Source organism: Hypanus sabinus, chromosome 9 (assembly GCF_030144855.1).
Source record: "Hypanus sabinus isolate sHypSab1 chromosome 9, sHypSab1.hap1, whole genome shotgun sequence".
In the NCBI taxonomy this organism is placed as follows: Eukaryota; Metazoa; Chordata; class Chondrichthyes; order Myliobatiformes; family Dasyatidae; genus Hypanus; species Hypanus sabinus.
The window spans coordinates 133,015,632-133,042,133 of record NC_082714.1 but is presented as its reverse complement, the minus strand read 5'-3'; the positions used below and the strand labels follow the sequence as shown (position 1 = coordinate 133,042,133).

Here is a 26,502-nt window from a genome sequence, read left to right as displayed (position 1 = left end):
CACAAAATAATTTAAAGTCTTCCCCAATCAGAAGCCCTGGATGGACCATGAGATCCACAGTCTGTGGTGGGTCAGGGCCAGGTCAGAGGCATTCAGGTCCAGTGACCAAGAAAGTTGCAAGACGTCCAGGTACAATCTCCAGGAAGCTATCTCATGGGCAAAGTGGTAATTCTGGATTAAACTTGGATTAATGAAGGATGCTCGACAATTGTGGCATGGCTTGAATGCTATCACTTCTTATAAAGTAAAATCAGACAACATAGGTGACAACAGAGCTTCACTTCCAGATTTTTTTAAATGTATCTGGTTTTCAAAGTTTAAAAAAAGACAGAGGTGGGGTTAAAAGAGGGGGTGGAGTTGCACTACTAAGCAGGGACAATGTCAGCTGCACTCAGAGGAAACATAATGGAGAGGTCAGACAGTGAGTCCATTTGAGTAGAACTTGAGAATAGGAAGGGTGCAATCACACTGATGGGATTGAACTACAGACCCCTAATAGCTACTGGGACATTGAGAAACAGATATGTAATCATATTAAGGAAATGTGTAAAAATAAAAGAGTTGTTATGGGGGATTTCAACTTCCCAAATATGAACTGGGACTTTCTTAGCATAAGGGGTTTAAAGGGAAGAATTTGTTAAGTGTATCCAGAAAGGTTTCTTAAATCAAAATGTGGACAGTTGAATGAGAGGAGGGGCTGTACCAGACCTGGTGTTGGGTAATGAGACTGGCCAGGTGACTGACCTTTCAGTGAGTCAACAGTTGGGGAACAGTGATCACAGCTTCTTCCTGATGAAGGGTCTCGGCCCGAAACGTTGGCTACTCTTTTCTCACAGATGCTGCCTGACCTGCTGAGTTCTTCCAGCATCACAAGATCACAAGACAAAGGAGCAGAAGTAGGCCATTTGGCCCATCGAGTCTGCTCTGCCACTCCACCATGAGCTAAACTATTCTTCCGTCTAGTTCCAATTTCTGGCTTTTTTCCTATATCCCTTGATACCCTGACTAATTAGATACCTGACAATCTCCTCCTTAAAAACCCTCAATGATTGGGCCTCCACAGCTGTATGTGGCAACAAATTCTATAAATCCACGACTCTCTGGCTGAAAAAATTTCTCCTCATCTCTGTTTTAAATGGGTACCCTCTAATTCTAAGACTGTGATCACTTGTCCTGGACTCACTCGCCAAGGGAAACAGCCTTTCCACATCTACTCTGTCCAACCCTTTCAGCATTCGTTGTGTACGTATTATTTTTTAGGATAGCAATAGATAATGATAAGTATGGTCTTTGTGGGAGAGTTTTAAACTGGAGTAGAGCAAATTGAGGGCATTCGGCAGGAACAAAAATTGAGAACATCTTTTCTTTCACATCAGACATGTGGAGGGCATTTAAAGATCAACTGCACAGAGTACAGGAAGGATGAGGATGGAAATATAAAATAACCTTGGATGTCCAGAGAGGTGATGAAATTAGTCAAGAAGAATAAGGAAAAGTATGTAAAGCTTCAGAAGTTAGAATCAAATAGAGCATGTGAGGAGTATAAAGAAGTCAGAAGAGAACTAAAGGAAATTAGGAAAGCCAGGAGGGGCCATGAAAAGTCCTTGGCAAGAGGGATTAAGGTGAATCCCAAGGCATTCTATACATACATCAAGAGCAAGAGGTTAACTAGGGAGAGTGTGGGTCTACTAGAGGATTGGGGGGGGGGGGGTAGAGAATATATGCATGTATGCACAGAATGGGAGTGAGGTACTTAATGAGTATTTTGCTTCAGCATTTACAGAGGAAAAGGATATGGAGGACCACGAGAGTGTATAAATACATTGGGCATTTAGAAGTCAAGGAGGAGGAAGAGTTGGGCCTCCTAATGAGTATTGAGGTGGAAAATTCCCCAGGGCCTGATGGAAATTACCCCAGGTTATTAAAGGAGGCAAGGTATGAGATTGCTGAGCCTTTAACTTGTATATTCTTGTCCACTCTAGGCACAGGCAAGGTCCTGGAGGATTAGTGAGTGAATGTTGTGTTTTTTTTTAAGAAAGAAACAAGGGAAAAACCTGGCAATTATAGACCAGCAAATCTCCCATCAGTTGTAGGGAAATTGCTGGAGAAAATTCTTAGAATACATGGGCATTTGGAAGCCCATGGCCTAATTAGGAAGAGCCAGCATGGCTTTGTGTGTGGCAGGTTGTGCCTTACCAACTTGACTGAGTTTACTGACAAGATGACGTGAGAGATTGATGAGGGTAGGGCAGTGGATGTTGTCTACATAGATTTTAGTAAGGTGTTTAACAAAGTCCCTCATGGGAGGCTAATCCAAAAGATTAAGGTAGGAATTCACTGTTTGGATTCAGAACTGGCTTGTGCATAGATGTCAGGGTAGTGGTTGAAGTGACGTATTTGAGCTGGCATTCCATAAAGATCTGCTTGGGATCTATACCAGCCATTCTCAACGGGGGCCACATGGCCCCCTTGGGGGCCCTGGCACATTTGAAGTGGGCCACTGACTGAAAACTGTGAGAAGGGGATCCTCAAGTGTTTATGGGGACCCTGGTAACTGAACCTATGAAATCCTCAGCCAAAAACAGTAATCTCATAGATTGTAAGGAAGCCGTTATTTCTTTCCTTAAGAAAGTTGAAGTCTATTGCCACAATATGAGACGTCAGGAATTTTTACAATTTCCAAACCTGAAGACGATTGCAGAGGCACTGAAGGACAATGACCTTACTGTTTATATGCAACATCTCAAGCAGATACACAAGGATATGCAAGAAGGATTTAATGAACCGTTAAACCTCGGTATCCCGAATTGGATTTTGAATCCATTTGAACTACAACTTACCCAAGTTGATGCAGAAATTCAAGAGAGTTTGATTGATCTTCAGAGTGATATAACTGCACGTCGTCAGATCAGTCAGTTTCAAAAAGAATTTTGGATCAAGAATGATCTGCCGAATAAATTTACAACACTGTGGGGAAAAGGCCCAAAGAGTTTTTATTGCCTTTCCCTCAACATATTTGGTTGAGAGTGGATTCTGCAAGGTAGTTTCCTTGACAAAATCCAGGAACTGAACTGATAATCGCAACAAGAGGTGATCTCTGACTGTCATTGTCTAGTTTGGAGCCTGATATCATGAAACTTGCAGAAAACCCCCAAGCTCAAGGATCGCATTAAGCCTGATAGATGTGTAACACTTACCCAAAAGGCTGGTATATGTCTAGGGGAAACGGAGATCCCGCGACTCACCAACCCCACCTCCCGTACGCGCAGGTGCTGTGAGAATCGGGTTTATGCCTCGCGCCCGCCAACAGTATCAAACCCACAACAAATACCGTTATGAAATACACTTTAAAGAGTTTACTAAAATTAAAAGAGTATTAGGCAATACAATATATATAAGGAAAAAAACAAAAGGCGCCAACTTATCAAAGTTCAGTCTGTTTAGTGCACTCGTTGGAGCTCAACCATCGAACCATTTGACCCTTCGTCGCTTGCCTCCGACTTCCACGTCTTCCACCCCGGACTCCCCGGTGGTCTTCCGAGCGCACGTCCACCTTCCTCGGCGTCTTTCTCCCGACTCCCTTCACACTCCCAGCCCGCGCAACCACTCCCCCAAGCTCCCAGCCTCACAAAACACAATAACATTCCCCATTGATTAACAAATGAATCCAATTACCATAATTACCATTCTAAAGCGAAACAACGGCGCGAGAAACATTTATCAGACAAAGAAGCATTCCTACTCGTAACAAACCAAAGACCCCATTTTGAGTAACATACCCAGGACATTGTACAGATGTTTAATTTCATAGAGTCTTTTTTTAAGTTTTGTCCAGTATGTCGGAATGTTCAAGTTTTCTTGGTGTTCAATAATAAATGATTTTCTGTCTATTTGTTCGTGTTGTATCCCAGTTTGAAAGGGGGGACGTGGCCAAAAAATGGTTGAGGATCACTGATGTATACAAATGACCTGGATAAAAGTGTAAGCAGGTGGGTTCGTAAATTAGCAGATGATACCAGGATTGGTAAAATTGTGGATAGTGTAGAAGACTGGCAAAGAATACAGCACATTATACATCAGTTGCTGATATGGACTGAGAAATGACAGATGTAGTTTAACCCAGATAAATGTGAGGTGTTGCTTCTTGGCAGGGCAAATGCAAAGAGACAGTGCACTGTTAATGGCAAAGTCCTTAACAGTGTTGCTGAGCAGAGAGATCTTGGGATCCAAGTTGATAGCTTCTTGAAAGTGAGTCAAAAAGCTGTTTAAGAAGACTTGTGGAATGCTTGATTTTATTAGCTGAGACGTTGAGTTAAGAAGTTAAATTGCAACTTTATAAAACACTGGTTAGGCCACATCTGCAGTATTACATATATTGTATATCATATGGTTCTGGCTACCCACTGTAGGAAGGATGTTGAGGCTTTGGAAAGGGTGCAGAAGAGTTTTACCAGGATGTTGCTTGGTTTAGAGGGCATGTGCTATCACAAGAGACTGGATAGCCTTGGGTTGGTTTCTCTGGAGCACTGGAGGCTGAGGGGAGATCTGATAGAGGTTTATGAAAGACGTAGAGTAGACAGAGGGCATCTGTTCCCTAGTATTGAAATTTCCTAATACCCGAGGGCATGAATTGAGGGTGAGAGAGTAGGTTCAAGGATTTTTTTTTACTTAGACACGCATTTGCTTGGAATGCACTGCCTGGTATGGTGGTAGAGGCAATATATTGGAGGCTCTTAAGAGATGTTTGGGTCAGCAGATGGATGTGAGGTAGATGGAGGGATATGAACATGGCGTAGGTATGATGGATTAGTGTTTGGGTGCTTTTGATTTGCTGGTTAGCTGGTTTGGCATAACATTTTGGGATGAGTGGCCTGTTTCTGTACTGTATGTTCAAGATGAGCTCAATGCCATAAATACTCGCTTTGACCATCAAAACTTGGAGGAACCATCATAAATTCCCACTGGCCCCCAGTGATCCTCTGATTCAGTCCCTGAAGATAACATATGACCAGTCTTTAGGAGGGTGAATCCATTAAAAGCATTTGGCTTTGGGATACCTGGCAAAGTAAGAAAGACCGATGCTGATCAACTGGCTGAAGTGTTCACTGAAGTGTTCCTTGTGTTTCGGCAGTCTGAAATAACTGCCTGTTTCAAGCAGTCTTCAATTATACCGGTGTCCAAGATGAACTTGGTGACTTGCCTCAATGATTTACTCCAGTCACACTTGCATCCACAGTGAAGAAGTGTTTTGAGAGGTTGGTGATGAAACACATCAACCTGCCTGGAAAGCAACTTATTTGCCTAATGGAGCCACACATCCATTGTAGATGCCATCTCATTGGCTCTTCACTCAACCCTGGAACATCTGGTCAGCAAAGATGCATACATTAGGATGTTCTTTAACAACTACAGCTCAGCATTCAACACCATCACCCTCTCAAAGACGGTCAAAAAGCTCCTTGACTTTAGCCTTAATACCTCCTTGTGAAATTGGATCCTCAATTTCCTCTCTTGCAGATCCCAGTCAGTTTGGATTGGCAGCAACATCTCCTCCATGATCAACACAGTTGTATCATAAGTTTCTGTGCTTAGTTCCCTGCTCTACTCGCTTTACATTTATGACTATGAGGCCAAGCACAGCTCCAATGCCATATTCAAGTTTGCTGACAACATCACCAGAGGTGGAATCAAATGTTGTGATGAATTGACATTTAGGGGAGAGATTGAAAATCTGGCTGAGCGGTGTCATAACCACACTCAATATCAGCAAGACCAGGGAGCTGATAATTGACTTCAGGAGAAGGAAACCAGAGGTCTATTGGAGGATCAGAGGTGAAAAGGTTTCAGCAACTTTCATCGGGATTGGATGAGATATATCCCAGGCTACCGTGGGAAGCAAGGCAGGAGATTGCTGAGCCTCTGGCAATGATCTTTGGATCATCAATGGGGACAGGAAATGTTCTGGAGGACTGGAGTGTTGTAGATGTAGTTCCTTTATTCAAGAAAGGGAGTAGAGATAGCCCAGGAAATTATAGACTGGTGAGTCTTACTTCTGTGGTTGGTAAGTTGATGGAGAAGATCCTGAGAGGCTGATGATACAAAGGTTGGGGGTGTTGTGGATAGTGTGAAGGGCTGTCAGAGGTTACAGCAGAACATTGATAGAATACAAAACTGGGCTAAGAAGTGGCAGATGGAATTCAATCCAGATAAGTGTGAAGTGGTTCATTTTGGTAGGTCAAATATGATGGCAGAATATAGTATTAATGGTAGGACACTTGGCAATGTGGAGGATCAGAAGGATCTTGGGGTCCGAGTCCATAGGACATTCAAAGCTGCTGGGAAGGTTGACTGTATGATTAAGAAGGCATATGGTGTATTGGCCTTCATCAACTGTGGGATTGAGTTTAAGAGCTGAGAGACAATATTACAGTTATATAGGACCCTGGTCAGACCCACTTGGAGTACTGTGCTCAGTTCTGGTCACCTCACTATAGGAAGGACGTGGAAACCATAGAAAGGGTGCAGAGGAGATTTACAAGGATTGGGGAGCAGGCCTTATGAGAATAGGTTGAGTAAACTTGCCCTTTTCTGCTTGGAGTGACATAGGATGAGATGTGACCTGATAGAGGTGTATAAGATGATGAGAGGCATGATAGTCAGAGGCTTTTTCCCAGGGCTGAAATGGCTAACATGAATGGACACAGTTTTAAGGTGCTTGGAAGAAGATACACAGAAGATGACAGGGGTAAATTTTTTACACAGAGAATGGTGAGTGCATGGAAAGGGTTGCTGGCGATGTGGTAGAAGCGGATACAATAGGGGCTCCTGGATAGGTACATGGAGCTTAGAAAAACAGAGGTAAACCAAGGTAATTTCTAAAGTAAGTACATGTTTGGCACAGCATTGTGGGCTGAAGGGCCTGTATTGTGCTGTAGGTTTTCTATGTTTCTATTTTATTTCTATTTGCGTTTACAATTTGTTCTCTTTTGCACACTGAATGAAAGCCCGAGTTGGTGAAGTCTTTCATTGAATTTATTATGGGTTATTATTCTATAGAGTTATTCAATCTGCCCACAATAAAATGAATCTCATGGTTGCATATGGTGACCAATATGTACTTTGATAATAAGTTTACTTTGAAATTTATTTTTAAGTGTTTGTGTGTTTGTACAGCTAATTTCCCAGATGTGATTTCCAAGCAGCGGAAAACAGATGAAATATCTGCCTTTTGATAATCATACATTTTTTGTGACAACACTGTTGCCTTTGACATTCTTTATAGAGACAGCTGCTTGCCTTTTTATTTTTTTTACAGTTTCCATAATTGTTTTTTCCTTTTGGATATTTCTTCTGTGTTTTTTGGTTTTGTTATTAAACTTCAGTCAATGTTCTTAAACATTGTAGATGGTTCTAATTTTATTCATCCATGGAGCCTTGACTTAGAAGCAATATATTTTGTTCTTAGTTGGAATGTCTTTAGACCAGTTGCACCAAATCTTCTATCCAATTAATCAAATAATATTCAAGAGGGGTGAAGGAATACATGATTGTTAAATTCTGCTTAAATATACATTTCTGAAAATGTTTCAAGTTCCAGTTCCACTAAAATTTTGTAAGACAACATTGTTGTTTATGCTTGGGTAAACTTGTTTATACAAGTCTTCCCTGAAAAGTTATTTGACCAACTTTAGCATAGTTTTCTGAATATCACTTTGTTGTGTTGGTTGTAAACACAAAAATGCTGGAAGTATACAAGCGGCTATATCTACACAAAGAAAAAAATGTTAAAAATGTAGACCTTAGAATATTGCAATACATTTGATTCATTAAAAACTTGGTAGCTCCAGACAACCATTTTTTCTAAAAACCCCGTATTTGGTAACTGTCTTGTTTGTAGATTATTCAGTGTGATAATTGTGAAACAACCATTCAATAATAAATTTTCTGGCAGAGGCTTCATGCCATTAAATAGACTGCAGCTGCTTCATTGTTTGCCTTTATTTTCAGATATCCACCAGGTACATTTATATTTCACTTAGCCCTGTCATTTACTATTGTTTTTCTTCCAGCCTAGGCAAATACACTGCAATGTATTTTGAAGCCGCCTTATACCTAGAATGACCTTGTGCCCCATCCTGTTAGTTTCCATTAATTATCTATATCACTGTTAGTGACTTGTGCTTATCTGCTCTCACTGTTCCTTTGTTCCCAGACACAATGATATGTAATAAAGTTAATAATAATAATCTTTACAAATCACAAACTTAATTTTGGGTAAATTTTGCACCTTCTAAATTGCACTGGAAAGTATATCCAATTAACTTTTTCAAGTTATTGATCCTTATAAGCATTTCAATAAATTGACAAGATAAAACATAACTTTTGTACTTTTTTAGCTGCTTTAGGGATTTTAAGGGTTCTTTTGGTTATTTGTAAAAAATTCTGAGTATTTTCACAAATAAGTTTTTTTTGTTCCTCACTGAGGCGTTGCCAACAATACAAAATCTCTTTTTTTTTAAAAAAGCCACAATTATTCTAATTACTTATAATAACTTTCCTGTTTGTTGTAGAAGGAACTGTTTGAACTTGAAATGAAAATGTTGATCAAAATCTAATTGGAAACTTATACAAAGCACAATATAATACTGCTATAATGTTAAATGTTTAGAAAAAAACAATTAACTGATAAATTATAATGTGGTTTTATTTTATTTATCAGGCTTCGCCTGCACGATGGAAAATTAATCAAAGACCGTCGCTATAATCTACGAACCTATCCAAACTGCTTTGTTGCAAAAGAGTTAACTGATTGGTTGATAGACCATAAAGAAGCTCCTGACAGGGAAACAGCCATAAAGCTAATGCAAAGGTTAATGGATCATAACATCATTCATCATGGTATGTTACTGTCATAGTCCATTAGCAGTGCTATACCAAATGTGTCTAGTGTCATAATGAAGAAGAACTAATTTCCTTCTCAGTTGTGTTATTAAGACCAATAAGTTTAATGGAGGATGATTGATCTGGGCTGAACATCACTGATTAACTCATTTACTGTCCAGTATATTGAAGGCTTAGTTTTTTGGCTTTGTATTATGCCTTTTGTATAAATGAGAGATGCTAAATGTCCCATTTAGGTTGGGAAATACACAATCATGTGAGTTCTGATGAAGCTGATGGGTCCTGGGAAGATGTGCAGCCTGAGCTGTATGCTCATTCAGATGTTTGTGCAAAGCCTCTTGTTGTAGAAGGTCAAAGAGACCAAGGCCTTACTGGTTTCTTCTTTTGCAGTTTTGAGTGCCATGAGCTTAAAATTCCCTTACATAACTTCGAGGATGGTTCAAGGATATTGCAGAATTCTCTGTTGTGCTGGGTGCTTCTTGGCATGTGAGACCTTGGAGTAGAATGTTTCATGGTTTGATGTAAATATGTAGCTCTCCAGAGCACATTGAGTATGACCAGAGCCTTGATGCTTGGTATAAGGTGCTAATATTGGTTCCTCTATCCTGCTTATGGATTTGGAGGCTCTTGTACAGCTGTCCTTGGTAGTGTCTTTTCAGTCACCTTTAGTTATTTGAGGTGCCTTTTATGAGTTGTCAGGGTCTTGTCTAGAGGGTGAAGATCACAGCTGCTTGGTAGACTGCAAATATTGTGGTTGGGTTGAAGCCTTAGTCTTGAATGCACTTTTCCATAGGCAACCAAAGGATGTGCCAGAGCAGTGGAGTTATTGATGAATATTGTCATCAATGTATGGCCTCGTTGAGTGGTATGGTGGGATCAGCTTTGTGGAGGACCATTGGCATCTAAATAGTTAATGTGATTCCCGTCTTCAGAGTAAAAGGGTTTTCACTTTTTTTTCAGTTGTTTCAAAATTACAAATTTGACTTTCCATATCATAATATTGTTCATAGCAGTAAATTTATCTGGATCCAAATTATTTAAAATGTTTATAATTTTAATAATTTTTCCAGATATCCCCTAAATGTTCTCTTTTCGAGAAAGAAAAGCCAGTTCATGCATCATTCCTACAAAGATTTGAGTATTTGGGTATTTGGGTATTTTGTTGTATTCAAAAAAATGATGGCCAATCTGATCTTGGATTCATTTCCATGCAGTTGCCCGATCCCGCTTATGATCTTACCTTTTTTACAATACATGTCTATCTCAGCCTTAAATATATTGCATAATTCCATCTTGGAAAATCTCTGCTAGATAATTCCAAAGAGGCACTGAGCTCTGGAACGAGAAGTTTCTATTTATGCCATTCTATTTATGTGAATGGGTGACCCCTGACACTGAAGCCATGCCTACTAATCCTGTCAGTCCAATTTCATCCTCTCATTAGCTCACTGTGATGGATAATTTACTGTAGCTAATTGTCTTTCCTTTATACCCTTCAGACACTGAAGGAAATGGTACATGTCAAAGAAACCCATGCAGTAACACAGAATGTGTAAATTCTGCACACTCTGTAATTTCGTTAAATATTTATTCCAGTCTGTGCAATTGTGCTGGTCTCAATTCTCCTCACCCTCATCGGGGAAATGACCATTAGAAAAAAGGAAAATGTTGGAAAAGCTTAGGTTAGGCAAGATATATGGAAAAAGAAGTAGAGTTGGTGTTCCAGTTTGAAAATCTATCATCAGAACCGGTAAAGGGAGGTAGCTTCATTTTCAGAGATGATAGGGAAGGGTTGTTTTAGGCAAAGGACTAAGATGAGAACAGAATTCCCCTGTGGATAAGCAATAGATGAAGTCACCAGTTTGATAAATTAATGAAGGGGTTTGGAAAAAATCTGAAATGAGAAACAATCTATGAAATGACACCATTTGAGAGAGGGTGAGAGCACAAAGGAACATGAAAGGTGTAAAATATGGATGTTGTAGAATTATATATATCGTTTTCACCAATAAAATTCTCAGCTCTTTACTTCACCCCTTTCCCCCATCCCACCTCACTAGTTTCACCTACCACCTTGTGTTTCTTCCTCCCTTCCTCCCATCTTCTAACTCTCACTCCTCATCTTTTTTCCCTCCAGATCTGATGAAGGGTCTCGACCTGAAATGTCAATTGTACTCTTTTCCATAGTTTATGCCTGGCCTGCTGAATTCCTCTGGAGTGTGAGTGTGTGTGAGTGTGTGTGTGAGTGTGAGTGTGTGTGTGTGTGTGTGTGTGTGTGTGTGTGTGTGTTGCTTGGATTTCCAGCATCTGCAGATTTTCTCTTGTCTGGGGGATAAGGTTCTTTTTCTTTATGATCACTTTGCTCCTTGTTATAAGAGTGCAGGAGGACATCAACAAAGAAGCCAATGTGGGAATAAGTTTGAGGATTGTAGCAGCAGGTAAGCGTAGGCTCAATTTTATTCCTGTGGCTGAGAGCACATTATGAGCACTGAATTGGTTTGGAAGTGCAGGTGAATTGCTGCCTTATCTGGAAAGTGTTGTTTGGAAGGTAAATGAACTGATCATAGTCTTAGAAAATTTAGTCTGTGTTGACCCACTTAAACTGCCTATTCCCATCAACATGCACTATGACCATAGCCCTCTATACCTCTGCATCCATGTACCTATCCAAACTTCTCTGAAGCATTGAAATTGAACTCATCTGTATTACTTGCGCTGGCAGCTCATTCCACACACTTCACAACCCTCTGAGTGAAGAAGTTTCCCCTCAGTTTCCCCCTAAACTTTTCATCTTTCACACTTAAGCCATGACCTCTGTTTGTAGTCCCACCCAACCTCAGTTGAAAAGGCCTGTTTGCATGTACTCTATCTATACCCTTCATAATTTTGTATATCTCTATCAAATCTCCTCTTAACCTTCTACATTCAAAGGAATAAAGTCCTAACTTATTCAACCTTTCCTTCTAACTCAAGTCCTGCAGACATGACAACATCCTGGTAAATTTTTTTTGTACTTTTTCAACCTTGTTTACATCTTTCCTGTAGGTCGGTGACCAAAATTGCACGCAATATTCCAAATTAGGCCTCACCAACGTCTTCTACAATTTCAACATAACATCCCATTTCCTGTACTCAATACTTGGATTTATGAAGGCCAATGTGCCAAAGGTTTCTTTACGACCCTATCAACTGTGATGCCACTCTCAACAAATTATGGACCTGTATACCCAGATCCCTTTGTTCCACTATACTCCTCAGTGCCCTACTGTTCACTTTGTAAGACCTACCCTGGTTGGTCCTACTGAAGTGCAATACCTCACACTTGTCTGCATTAAATTCCATCTGCCATTTTTCAGCCTATTTTTCCAGCTGGTCTAGATCCCACTGCAAATCATGATAGTCTTCCTCACTGTCCACTACGCATCCAATCTTGGTGTCATCCACAAAATTTGAAAATCGTGTTCACCACATTATCATCCAGGTTGTTAATATAGATGACAAACAACAACGGACACAGCATTGTTCCCTGTGAGACTCAACTAGTCTCAGACCTCCAGTCAGAGACCTAACCATCTACTACCACTTCTGGCTTCTCCCACAAAATCAATGTCTAATCCAATTTACTACTTCCTCTGACTGCTGAGCAACTGAACCTTTTTGACCAACCTTGCATAAGGGACCTTGTTAAGTGCCTTGCTAATGCCCATGTAGACAACATCCACTGCCTTGCCTTCATCAGCTTGTTGCTTCACCTGAGGTTACATGGGAAAGTTCAGTAGAAATGAAGTGGTTGGTGGAGACTGAAGAGTGGTCCCTTTCAGAATGCTGAAGTGGGACAGGAGGAAAGATGATGCTAGAGATGGAAATTGTGCAGAATGTATCATTGAATGTGGAGGTTGGAGGGTGGAAAGTGAGGATCAAAGGAACTCTGTTCAGGGAGCAAGAAGAAGTAAGATGAGATATGGCCAGAGTTCAGTTAACAAGTAGCAGGCATGCAATGATTCAGGAAGAAGGAAGATCTCTCTGAGCCCTTTTGTGGAAATAGAGGAATAAGACAATGGAATGGAATCTTGACTCAAGGCAGGATGGATGGAAGTGCAGGCAAGAAGACTTTGGGAGTCTGTGAACTTGTAAAGTATGTTTTACCCTCCCTTTCCCTGAGATGAATTTGAAGAGATCTAGATAAGGAAGAGAGTGTCAGAAAGTCACCATGTGAAAATGAGACTAAGATAGAAAGTAATGAGTTTACTATGAGTGCAGGAAGCAACAGCAATACACCGATCATTACACTGGGGAATGTGATGTAAGAGAGAACCCAAAGTGATTGAAATAAAGACTGGTCAAAAAAGCCAGGCAAGCAAACGTTAATAGATTTCCCCCGGCAAATGAATGAGCAGAAACAATATCTTGGTATCTACTTTGTCAGTGCCTTTCAGAATCTAATTTGTTTCTTTATCTCGAGCTCCATTGAGTCAACACTCAAATTGCACAGTTGTTGGTCATAAGATATCCCTTTTGCCTTGCTCTAAATTTATGGTTTCAACTGTTTGTATTTTTATACTTTGGATATTGCATATTTATTGTTCTAATGGCCAGCCCAAAATGTTTGATTTCATTGGACCATGCTTATATTGAGTGTGTAATCCTTTTGGCATTGACTTTTTGACAAATCCTTTTTGCTTTTGGTTTCTGAGCTTTTCCAGTTCTGGCCTCTTGCACGTCCCTGGGCATCATCCGGTTCCTGCCTCTGTTACCCAAAATGTTGGCATTCCCTCTTCAAAATTTGTCACTTCACTAGTTAGTTCTTCTTCATTAAAGTTTTGTTTGAAACATTGCCAATTGATGGTAATTTGGTATAACTACATTGATATTTTACTGTATTAATCATATGGTGTGAAAGCAGATCACTGGATCTACCTTTTTACATTTATTGATTGAGCTCCACTGATCCTTATAAAGTATTTTTTGATTGTTATTTTTTTCTCTCTGTTCCCAGTTGGGTACTTTACAGATTTGGAGTCTTGGCTGACTCTTTCTAAGTTATTAAGAGAATACATACTGGACCCAACTGATCACTCATCATGATGCCTTTTGTTGCAACACCACATTGATCAGCAAAGCATTTGCTAATCTGTTTTAACAGGTTTCAATAACATTTGAGACTATATGTTATAGCCACTTAAAACTCTATAAGACATAGGAACAGTATTAGGCCATTCATCCTATCGAGTTTGAGCTGCCATTCTATCATGACTGGTTTATTAGCCTGTCAAACCACCTTCTGCTTTCTCCCTTTAACCTTTGACATCCATACTAAGCAAAAACCTATCAATCTCTGATTTAAATATACTCAATAGCTTGACCTCCACAGCAGTCTATGGCAGTGAATTCCACAGATTTACCATCCTGTGGCTGAAAAAAAATTATTCCAGTTAATTTCTCCAGGTCCCCATTAGTTATCAGGCTTAAGAGTCTGAACTATTTCTGTAGAAGCTACAGAAAATATCTGTAGTATCCAAGACATCTTCAAGGAGCAGTGCCTCAAAAAGGTGACATTCATTACTAAAGGTCCCCATCACCTGGGACATAGCTTCTTCTCATTGTTATTGTCAGGAAGGATGCTCAAAAGCCTGAAGGCGCATACTCAGTGATTCAGAAACAGCTTGTTCCCCTCTGCCATCTGATTCCGAAATAGACATTGAATCCATGAACACTACTTCACTTTTTAAAATACATACCACTTCTGTTTCTTTCACTATTTTTAATCTATTTAATATAGACATATATTTTAATTGATTCATTTATTTTTTTTATTTCTATACTATCATGTATTTCATTGAATTGCTGCTGCCAATTTAACAAATATGACACATGCTGGTGAAAATAAACGATTCTGATTTCAGCGCTAAATACCATTAAAGTAGTTCCTTTCTTCAATTTTGCCTTGAACATCTTTTTTTGGTGCCTTCAACAATATAGTATTGCTAATCATTCTCAAACCATTAAGACTACCTTGTCTGTAAACTAGCTTTTTGTTAATTGGAGGTTTTCATTATTTTTCATGAATCTCTAGCATAAATGTCAGATCATATAAAAGTTTTAATGGTAAATGCTTTCTGTTATTATTTGTTTTTTTTGTGTGAGAAGGAAATTACAATTTCTAACCTTATCAATATGTAACTCTAATGCAGGTGATCCCAATCTGGGGTCCATGGAGCTCTCAGTTAATGGTAGGGGTCTTGGGCATAGAAAAGGCTGTGAAGCCCTGCTCTAACTCAAATTGTATTTTTGGAGAAGGAAATTCTTCAGAATTAGCACTCCTTTTTCTTATCTCACCCAGAACTTTATAAGCCTTATTTGAAATTCAAAGCTTCGCTTTATTATCAAAATATGTATGTAGGATACAACTCTGAGAATTGTCTTCTCCAGATAGCCAAAAATACAGAAAACTATAGAATAGTTGAAAGAAAGGCATCACCCCCCACCACATGAAAAGAGAACAAAACAATAACTCGCAAACCCCAACCCCTCTCCCCACATAATGGATTGTCCACATGAGGAAACAGCAACAAGATCATCAAACCCCACCCTCCCAATCCCCAGCCGGCCAACAAGAAAGAGTGGACAAGAACAGGAAAAGTACATAGAACTGAAAGAGACCAATATGAACTGCAATTAATTTGAATGTCAGTCTGATCCATAAATCTCAAAATTTCCATAGCATCTTAGTGGGACCCAGCGGACCCTCTGAGAACCATTCGCTCTTCTCCATATTTGCCTCAATTTTCAGGTGGAGGCAGCATCAATGATAGAGGAAGGGAATCCTATTTTGTTTTTTGAAGGAGATCATCTCTGCTCTGGGAAGGAAAGGCTCATCCTGGGAAGAAATATGGGAGAGACAGAGCAACTGAGAAAAGGGACTGGCCACGAATAATGTTTCCAGTTAATTCAGACTGTGACATCCGATACTTCAGCTGGTGCCTGGGTAGCAACATGTCAACATCTGTAATTGTTCTCCAGTACTTAAGAGTGAAAATCAAGCTCATTGTGATGGAGTCAATAGCAGGACCATTTTACCTTTTAATAGTAATCATATCAAAAGTAGGATTAAAACTATCTGCACAATTATGAATGTTAGAGCATTGTTTTATTTTAATTACAAATTTGATAGCCCATTGTATTAAAACATAATTTAGCAAGTGGGTTTGTATATAGTAACATTGTTCATGAACATGCTGTCTGTGGTGCCAGTGGTTCATGCAATTGCACTTGAGTGCTTGTTCCTTGTTTTGATCCTATTTAGTGATTTTTGTTCATGTATTCACTCCTGATTTTCCATCAGTGTATAGTATTTAAAGGCAGAAACACTTCTCTAACCTGCCAGTAATATTTTCCCCACGTGTAATTCTCAATCTTTCACCATTTACTAGACAATGACTGTGCTTTCTGATGTTAATGGCTTTCCAACAATAACAATTAATTTACTGATTTATGGAATGTGAGATGAACCTTGTTCTTTTCGATTGTTTTGTTTAAACAGTATTGTATTTGATCTGGTTGCTCGTAGTGCCGTATCCTATTTTTATCAGATCCTACATAATGGAGCTCAGGTGAATAGTTCAGGTTTTAAACAGGCATGGGTGGATGAATTGGGTATAGAACTGACAGAGGAGGTTTGGAATGAGTGTTTAAAGAGTATACATGATTGTTTGGTCAACGTCAGGCACAGACTTATACAGTTTAAAACAATACATAGACTCCATTATTCCAAAGAAAAGTTGCACAGCTTCTACCCTGATGTTTCACCAGTTTGTAATAGATGTAAATCTGAGAACAGAAAGGTACTTTTCATTGTTTCTCTGAGGCTTTTGGGAAGCGGTGGGAACCGGACCTGCTCATAGCCATCCTTGGAGCAACAAGCTCCCTATCTTCAGCCAATAAGAATTAAAAAATGGCTGTATTGTTTGGAATGGTGATTGCTAAGAAGTTAATCCTGCAAATGTGGAAAATGGACTCTGTGCCTACGTACGATCTGTGGCTGAGAGAACTGACAAACACTTTACATTTGGAGAGACTGAGACTATGTAATGAGGACAGAGGGGACATCTTTGAAAGGATATGGGTCCCGGTATTGGACTTTCTTACGGGGTGAGGACTGAAGTTTTTTGGCACCTCTGCTGTGTATGTTTACTTTTGCCTTTATATCTTTCTCCCTTCTGTTGCTCAATATTTAACTTGATTTTGTTAAGGTCATGCTTTTTGTGGATGTGCTGTATTTATTTTGTTTGTAAAAAAAGAATAAAAATATTTTTTTCAAAACTGTATTGTATGCATTGGTGTTTTAAAGAAATTCCTGACCTACCTATTTTCCCTCTGGGCCACAAACTGAATTGTTCCATTTCCCACTAAAAGGACACATTTATATTTCATAAACATGAGAAATTCTGCAGATGCTGGAACTCCAAAGCAACACACAACACACAAAATGCTGGAGGATCGCAGTGGGTTGGGCAGCATCTATGGAAAGGAATAGCGTTGATGTTTTGGGCCGTGACCCTTCTGCGGGACTGAAAAGGAAGAGGGAAAGCACCTGAATAAAAAAATGGGGGAGGGGTAGGAGGATAATTAGAAGGTGATAGGTGAAGCCAGGTGGGTGAGAAAAGTCTGTAGGAGAGGAAAGTGGATCATGGGAGGAAGGGAAGGAGGTGAGGACACAGGAGGTGGTGATAGACAGGTGAGAAGAGGTAAAAGGCCAGAGTGGGGAATAGAAAAGGGAGGGGGGATCTTTAGATTTTTATGACTGTATTCCAATATGTGATGCCAGGATCACATTAACTAATTGAATTGCCACATATACTTTGAGACAAATATATGATGCTAATTCATCTCCCTTATGCATTTGGTCTCAGTTGCTTTTTCAAGATAACAATTGACTCCATATTCCTTTTCTGGACTATCCATTTCCCTCCACAGATGCTGTCTTACTTGCTAAGCTCCATTGACATTTTGTGCATGTGCCCCAGATTTCCACCATCTGCAGTCTCTTGTGACTAACATTCATGAGGCATCGGTTTCATGAATTTTGTTCTTTGACATACCCCACATTAATAACCTAGAAGCAGGATGTGCCCATCAGGCACAAAGGGGGAATGGTCTTGCTCCGATTTCCCATGTTCTTTATTGTGAATTCATTACAATACTTATTTACGGTCCTTAAGGAGAAGCTTGCATTGAAATTTTAAGGTGCACGGAAATTTATTAGACTTGATTATTTTGTTTTTGAATTAATTTTTAATATTTTACCTTAATGAATAATTTTCAGTTATTTAAAACCATGTTACTTGCAGATAATGCACCAGGGCACTATGATTAAAGATTTTTGTATTAAACTACAGTGGATTCTGGTTAATTGGGCCATCAGGGCAGCTGCTTATTTGGGACGACTCTTAAAGAACAAAAACTAATCAAGAAACTGGCTGATATTCCCTTTGTTTATTTGGGACATAATGCAGCTTTATTGGGGTGGGAGACTGTTGCTGAACTGTTTCTAACAAGCTTCAATGTGTGTGCTAGTGTGATCGTTAGACACTACACCGTACTTAGAGCAAATAGTTTTTAAATATCATCAGTTTCATATGCTTGTGTTCAAAAAAGCAGTAATTTTTGTCACTTGTAGTTGGCAAGAAATGAGCAGCAAGACAATTCAGAACTGTTTTATTCATTGTGGTTTCAAGCAGTCAGGCTTGGAAATGCGAGAAAAGGCCAGGAGTGAAAATGAAATTATTTCACTGCTTCATCAGTTAGGAACTACGAATAATTTGAAAGTATCGACAGTTATCTTGAATGTTACAATGAAAATGAAAATTTTGAGGTTGAGGTTGTAATTGTCAATAGCATTTTATGAAGGCAGTCCACAATCTACAATAGGTATCTGCCCTGGTTTACAGTCAATCAAACGAACACGCCAGTGTACACTGGATAAGTTCCTCTGTCAATAGCAATTAGTAAATAATACAGTTTTATAGTATTATAGTCGTACTGATAGTATTCTAATTTGTTCTGTATTTCATTTAAATACATAAATAATTATGCCTTTTTAATTTCTTTTTAACTACTTCCATGAGACATTGGCTAATTGGGGCAGTTGCTTAATTGGACCAAAATGTAATGGTCCTGAGGTGTCCCGATTAACCAGAATCCACTGTATTTCAGATCGTTGTTAATTCAACTGAAACATCTTGTCACTTTAAGGAAAAATATTTGTTTTTTTTTTAATGAGTTATGGTTGATTTTAATGTCAGAAATGTGCCAATGACTTTGAATGGAATTTTGAGGTATAATAAAATACTGATCAAACTGGCACAAGCAGAAATTACATAAGATGGTAGTAGAAGTAAAAGATTAATAGGGTGTAATTTTTAACAAAATCTTTGCAAAGTTTATTTATAACATTTTAAAAAGTTCTTTGACTTTTCTGATGTCTCAGCTAATTGGGGTAGTGAGCAGCTGAGCTATCCAGATTAAGAAAGCCCATGTGATCTAAGGTCACTGTACTAGGTAGCGGTTATAACTAATGAATTACAATTAACCCCATTCCCCAGAATCATGGAGGAAAAAATATATGATTTACAGCTGCAATCTAGACAGTTCAAGTTTGGTAAGCTTCTACATTGATCTTCTTGTCAAGCAGATTGAATTTGATGTCACGTTCATTGTGAATCATCCTTTTTTTTTGGTGAAATCGGGAAAACCTGAACAAAAAACAATCTGCTGGAATTTGTCTCTGGGCAAATCCATAAACAGGACTTGTGAGTTCAAGGATGTGTCCAATTTGCTAAATGCTGTCCAATGTGGCCTGTTATTAGTGTGGGGTTAAAACATTGAAGTAACCCCTCACCCGAGGTTTGTGGTCTAGTTATGTGTTCGTTAAAGGATCTGATTCAATCGGTTCCTTCAAGATCTTTTTCTAGTCAATATCTTCTTTAAACTTTTTGTCCAAAAATTGTTTCTCAATTGCCTTCTGCCCCATTGATGCTCTCAGCCTCTTCTGATTCTTCATCTTGTTTCCAATCTCACCTTTGGACTGCACCCAATCAGTAAACGGGAGCTCGAAAAGAAGCAGCAACTTCACACAAGTCTGTGATCCAAGATGAAACAAGGCAGCGTTTCTTGGCAGTTTTCATCAGTTGGACTGCAGTTTCATCAGTGATCGGGAGCCCGAGAAGAAGTGGCAAATTCACACAGATCCACAATTGAAGATTAGGAAGTTCTGAGTTTGGTCTGCACCCGATCAGTGAATAGGATTCATTAGAAAGGGCAAATTAAAATAAGGCAGGGACAAGCAGAGTGTCAGTTGTGTGAGTGGGCCAGTGTTGGAGTTCTTTGGATCATCAGGCTTCAGCGAGGTAAGTTTCCTCTCCTTTATTCCTCATTCCTTCCTGTTAGTGCAGTGAGCATGGCTCCATGGGCAGTGTTGTGCTCTTTGTATGAGATGCAGGAATTCTGGGAGGCCTCCTGCTTCTTGATGACCACATCTACACCAGGAGCACTGAGCTGCAGGTCTTCAGAGAATGTGTTAAATCCATAGGATATAGGGGCAGAATTGGACCATTTGGCCCATTGAGTCTTACCTGCCATTTCATCAAGGCTGATCCAACTTTCTTCTCAGCCCAAATCTCCTGCCTTCTCCTTGTATCCTTTGATACTCTGACTAATCAGAATGTATCGACCTTTGACTTAAATATACCTAATGACCTGACCTCCACAGCTGCCTGTGGCAATGAATTCCACAGATTCACCACTTTCTGGCTAAAAAAACTCCTCCACATCTCTGTTCGAAATGGATGCCCCTCTATCCTGAGGCTGCGTCCTCTGTTCTTAGACTCCCCCACCATAATAAAATACCCACTCCACATCTACTTCATCAAGGCCTATCAACATTTTGATGGGTTTCAATGAGGAGGCTGACTCAAGGGTTGAGGCATGTGGGTGCAATGCATCCTCACTCATTCTTCTGAGTTCCAGTGAGTACAGGTCCAGAGCCATCAAACACTCCTCATATGATAAGCCTTTCAATCCCAGAATCATTTTCATGAACCTCCTTTGAATCGTCACCAATGTCAGCACATTCTTTCTAAGATAAAGGGGCCCCAAACTGCTCACAATGCTCCTAGTGAGGACCACCAGTGCTTTTATACTCTAGCCCTCTTGAAATGAATGCTAACATTGCATGTGCTTTCCTCACTACCGACTCAACCTGCAAATTAACCTTTAGGTTATCCTGCATGAGGATTCCCTAGTCCCTTTGCACATCAGATTTTGAATTTTCTTTCTATTAGAAAATAGGCCACACTACTATTTCTTCTAACAAAGTGCATGACCATACACTTCACAGCACTATATTCTATCTGCCACTTCTTTACCCATTTTCCTAACCTGTTTAAGTCCTTTTGCAGCTTTTCTGCTTCCTGAACACTACCTGCCCCTCCACCTATCTTCATATTGTCAACAAATTTGGCAACTAAGCCATCAATTCCTTCATCCAAATCATTAACATATAAAGTAAAAAGAATTGGTCCCAACACAGCCCCCTGTCGAACACCACTAGTCACTGCAGCCAACCAGAAAAACCTCCCTTTATTTCCCCTCTTTGTCTCCTGCCAAGGGTTCTTAATTTATTAAGCAACTTCATGTGTGGCACCTTGTGAAAGGCCTTCTGAAAATCCAAGTGCACAACATCCAACAGTTCAGCTTTGTTTCTCCTGCTTGGTATTTTTTCAAAGAATTCTAACAGATTTTTCAGGCAAGATTTTCCCCTAAGTCTGACTTTAACCTATTTTATCACATGCATTCAAGTACCCCAAAACCCCATTGTTAACAATCGACTCCAACATCTTGCCAACCACTGAGGTCTGTCTAACTGGTCTTATTTAAAGAAACAGACTTTTGACTCATATGGGAGACTGAGGAAGAGATAGCTTGGAGCTCCTGGGTGGTAGTTACCCCTCGGTTGTAGAAGGTAAGTAACTTGGGTGACTGTTTGGAGAAGAAGGGAAGCTAGGCAGCCAGTACAGTGTAACCCTGTGACTGTTCCCCCCCCAATAATTTTGGATACTCTTGAAGGGGTCAACCTATCAGGGGAACTGCAGTGACCAAGTCTCTGGCTCTGTGTCTAGCACTGTGACTTAGAAGAGGAGAGGTAAAGAGAACTGCCACCGATAGAGGATTCCACAATTAGGGAAATGGAGACAAGATTCTGTGGACATGATAGAGACCTGGAGGATATATTACCTCCCAAATGCCAGGGTCAGGGATGTCTTGGATCAGGTCCACTGCATTCTAAAGGAGAGGGTGTGCAGCCAGAAGTCTTGGCACATATTGGAATCAATGACATAGGTAGGAGAGGTGAGGAGGTTCCCGAAGAGAGTTTTTAGGGAGCTGGGTAGAAAGCTGAAAAGCAGGACCTCCATGGTAGTAATCTGTGGATTACTGCCTGTGCTGCACACCATTAATGGTTGTACTAGGATGATGTTGCAGATGAATGTGTGGCTGAGGAATTGGTGCAGGGGCCAGGGGTTCAGATTTCTGGATTATTGTGTCCTCTTCTATTTAAGGTATGACCTGTACAAATAGGATGTATTACGCCTGAACCTGAGGGGGGGCAATATCCTTGTGGGCAGGCTTGCTGGAGCTGGAGGGTTTAAACTAATTCAGCAGGGAGTTGGGAACTGGAGTGATAGGGCTGAGGATGAGGTAGTTTACAAACAGAGGCAGTCTGTAGTGAGACTGCTAGCAAGGAGAGGCTGATGATGGGGCAAAATTGCAGTCAATAGGGTGAATTGCAATGTAAAATGGGGACAAAATTGAAAAGGTTGATGAATACAGGACAGAAGGTGTTATTTTCAAATACCCACATTATATGGCATAAGGTAGATGAACTTATAGCACAGCTACAGATTGGCATGTATAATGTTTTAGTCATTACTGAATAATGGCTGAAAGAAGGTGATAGCTGGGAGGTTAATGTTCAAGAATAACCATTGTAATGAAATGATAGACAGGTAAGCAGAGAGGGTGGGGTGGCTCTGTTGGTTTAAAAAATGATTCTGGGATAGAAAGAGATGACGTAGGATAGGAAGGTGCAGAATCATTATGGGTAGAGTTAAGAAACTGCAATGGTAAAAAAAAAACCCTGCTGGGAATTATACAGTATACAGACCTCTTTACAGTAGCAAAGATACAGGCTACAAATTACAATGGGAGATAGAAAATGCATGCCAAAAGGGAATTTTAATCTGCAGATAGATTGGGAAAATCAGATTGGTGCTGATTCCCAAGAAGGGGAATTTGTAGAATGCCTTGAAGATGGCTTTTTAGACAGCTCATGGTTGAGCCCACTCAGGAAAAGCTATTTTGGATAGGATGTTGTGCAATGAACCAAAATTGATTAAAAATTGATTAAGGAAAAGGAACACTTGGGGGAAAGTAATCATAATAAGTTAGAATTCACCTTGCAATTTCAGAAGGAGAAACTAAAGTCAGATGTATCTATATTACAGTGGACTGAAGTGAATTACAGAGGCATGAGAGAGAAGCTGGGCAAAATTGATTGAAAGGAGACACCAGAAGTGATGATGGCAGGACAGCAATTGCTGGAGATTCTGGGTGCAATTCAGAAGGCACAAGATAGATACATCCCAAAGAAGAAATAGTATTCTAAAGGCAGGATGACACAACTGTGGCTGACAAGGGCAGTCAAAGCCAATATAAAAGCCAAAGAGAGGGCAAATAGCAGAACAAAAATTAGTGGGAAGTTAAAGCATTGGGAAGCCTAAAAACCAACAGAATGGGAACTAAATAAGTCAAAGAAGGAAAAGATGCAATATGAAGGTAAGCTAACCAATAATATTAAAGAGGACACCAAAAATTTCTTCAGATATATAAATAGTGAAAAAGAAGTGAGAGTAGATGTCGGACTGCTGGAAAATGAAGCTGGAGTGGTACTAGTTGGGGACAAGGGAATGGTGGACTAGTATTTTGCATTAGTCTTCATTGTGTAAGACATTATTACTATACCATTCGTTAAAGAATGTCAGTGAGTAGAAGGATGTTAAGTTGCCATTACTAGGGAGAAGGTGCTTGGGAAACCGAAAAGTCTGATGGTAAAGAAATCACATGGACCAGATGGTGTACACCCCAGGGTTCTGAACAGGGTTGGTGAAGAGATTGTAGAGGCATTAGTAAATGATCTTTCAAAAATGAATATATTCTGTCATGGTTCTGGCGGAATGGAAAATTGCAAATGTCACTCCACTTTTCAAGAAGGGACAGTGGCAGAAGAAAGGAAATTATAGGCCAGTTACTCTGACCTCAGTGGTGAGAAGATGTTTGAGTCAATTGTTAAGGGTGTGGTTTCAGGGTACTAGAAGGCACATAATAAAATAGGCCGAAGTCAGCATGGTTAACTTAAGGGGAAATCTTTCCTGACAAATTTGCTGGAATCCTTTGAAGAAATAAGAAACAGGATAAACAAAGGAGAATGGGTAGATAGTGTGTACTTGGATTTTCAGAAGGCCATTGACATGAGTCTGCTTAATAAGGTAAGAGCCCTTGGCATTACAGGAAAGATAGCAGCATGGATTAATCATTGGCTGATTGGCAGGAGACAAAGACTGGGAATAAAGAGAGCTTTTACTGGTTAGCAGCTAATAGCTAGAGATGTTCAACAGGGGTCTGTGTTGGGCTCACTTCTTTTTGCAGTATATTTCAATTATTTGGATGATGGAATTGATGGCTTTATGGCCAGCTTTGCAGACAATATGAAGACTGATGGAGTTTCAGGTAGTGTTGAGAAAGCAGAGGCTCCAGAAGGACTTGGACAGATTAGGAGAGTTGGCAAAGTAGACTCTTTTGTAAACGGAGAGAAAGTACAAAAATCTATGGTGCAAAGAACTTGAGTCCTTATGCATGATTTCCTAAAGCTTAATTTGCAAGTTGAGTCAGTGATGAGGAAGATAAATACAATGTTAAAATTCATTTCAAGAGGTCTAGATTATAAAAGCAAAGATGTAATGTTGAGGCTTTATAAAGCAGGGGTGAGGCCTCACTTGGAGTAGTGTCAGCATTCCGGGCTGTTTATCTAAGAAAGGGTGTGCTGACATTGGGGAGGGTTCAAATGAGGTTCACGAAACTGATTCCGGGATTGAAAGGTTTTTCAGATGAGGAGTGTTTGATGGCTCTGGGCCCGTACTCACTGGACTTCAGAAGAATGAGGGTGGATCTCATTGAAACCTATTGAATATTGAAAGGCATCGATGTAGTCGATGTGGAGAGGATGTTTGCTATGGTGGGGTAGGCTAAGACCAGAGGATGTGGCCTCTGAAGAGAGGGAAGTCTATTTAGAACAGAAATGAGAAGGAATGTCTTTAGCCAGAGTGGGGAATCTGTGGAATTCATTGCCACTACTGGCTGTGGAGGTCAAGTTGTTGGATATATTTAAGGCAGGGGTTGATAAGTTCTTGATTAGTCAGTGCATAAAGGGTTACAGGGAGAAGGCAGGAGATTGGGGCTAAGTGGGAAATGGATCAACATGATGAAATTGTAGAGCAGTCTTGATGGGCTAAATGGCCTAATTCTGCTCCTATATCTTATGGTCTTATGGTTTCTCTTGCACTTAATGCTGTATATCATGATCCTCTCACCTGCATCTTCTAGTTACTTGCTCCCCTATTCCAGTTCATCATCCCTCCTGTTTTCCTTTGTCCCACTTCTCGTCTCCGTCCCACCCAATGTCCAGCAATCCTCTTTCTCACCTCCGAGATTCATTCCTTTTCCTGTACTTCACACTTCATAAGTGCAGGAAATTGTGGAGTAACTTCTGCTGGGCGGAATGCATTGGCTCTCATGCCTGAGAGTTATTTAGCTGCCTCAAATATGAAATCCCACAGGGCAAAGTTTCAATGTCTCTGAGTTAATGGTCTGTTACATTAAAGAAACTATAGTAAAATTCTACATTTTCTCATAACAAATCTGCATCTTTCATTTACAATTTAGTGATTTTTTGACACTATGGAAGCTGTATTAAGATCTTGCACTGAAATTATTGGATCAGATTTATCAATAATACATGGACTGAATAGTGGATTCACTTGGCGCTTTTACTATGGCAAAATGCAGTTAGAAATTAAATTCCTGTTTGGTATCTCTCTGTTTATTGTGAGTGTGAGAAATACAGAATCAAGATTGTAATAGTGACATTTTATTACTACGCATGAACGATTGAACTTTGTAATGGTGGAAAATATCAGTAAGCTAAAGATGTAATTCACCAAGTGATTTCAGGAGTATTCAGAAATACACTCAGTTGATGATTACGTTGTCATCTTATGTGAAGTTTAATAGGATACATGACATATGTAATGAAGATTACTCTCCATCACTAATGAGGAATATAAGGACATTGAGGAGTAGATTTTTTACAATTAGGTTTTTCCAAAGAAGAAAAAAGTCCACATTCAGAAATGGGAAGTGAAGGGCAAATGATGACATCCATATTTTTCTACCTATTAAAATTAACAGATGACCAATTGTGCAAGCTGAGAA

At 39.8% G+C, this 26,502-nt stretch overlaps 1 protein-coding gene across 11 annotated transcripts in view; it reads left to right on the top strand.

The window, feature by feature from the left end:
• The window catches only part of LOC132399818 (DEP domain-containing mTOR-interacting protein-like), a 100,016-nt gene that overhangs the window by 12,424 nt on the left and 61,090 nt on the right, over positions 1-26,502 (top strand). For 10 of the 11 annotated variants that reach the window (XR_009514093.1, XM_059980604.1, XM_059980608.1 and 7 more), the window contains exon 2: positions 8,720-8,898. Coding sequence is in view for 10 of the 11 variants with exons in the window: in XM_059980604.1 (XP_059836587.1) it covers positions 8,720-8,898 (179 nt within the window). In the remaining variant the exon portion in view is untranslated. Of the gene's footprint in view, positions 1-1,069; positions 1,496-8,719; positions 8,899-26,502 lie in introns of those variants that run through there. The other variant, XM_059980603.1, reaches the window with a different exon arrangement.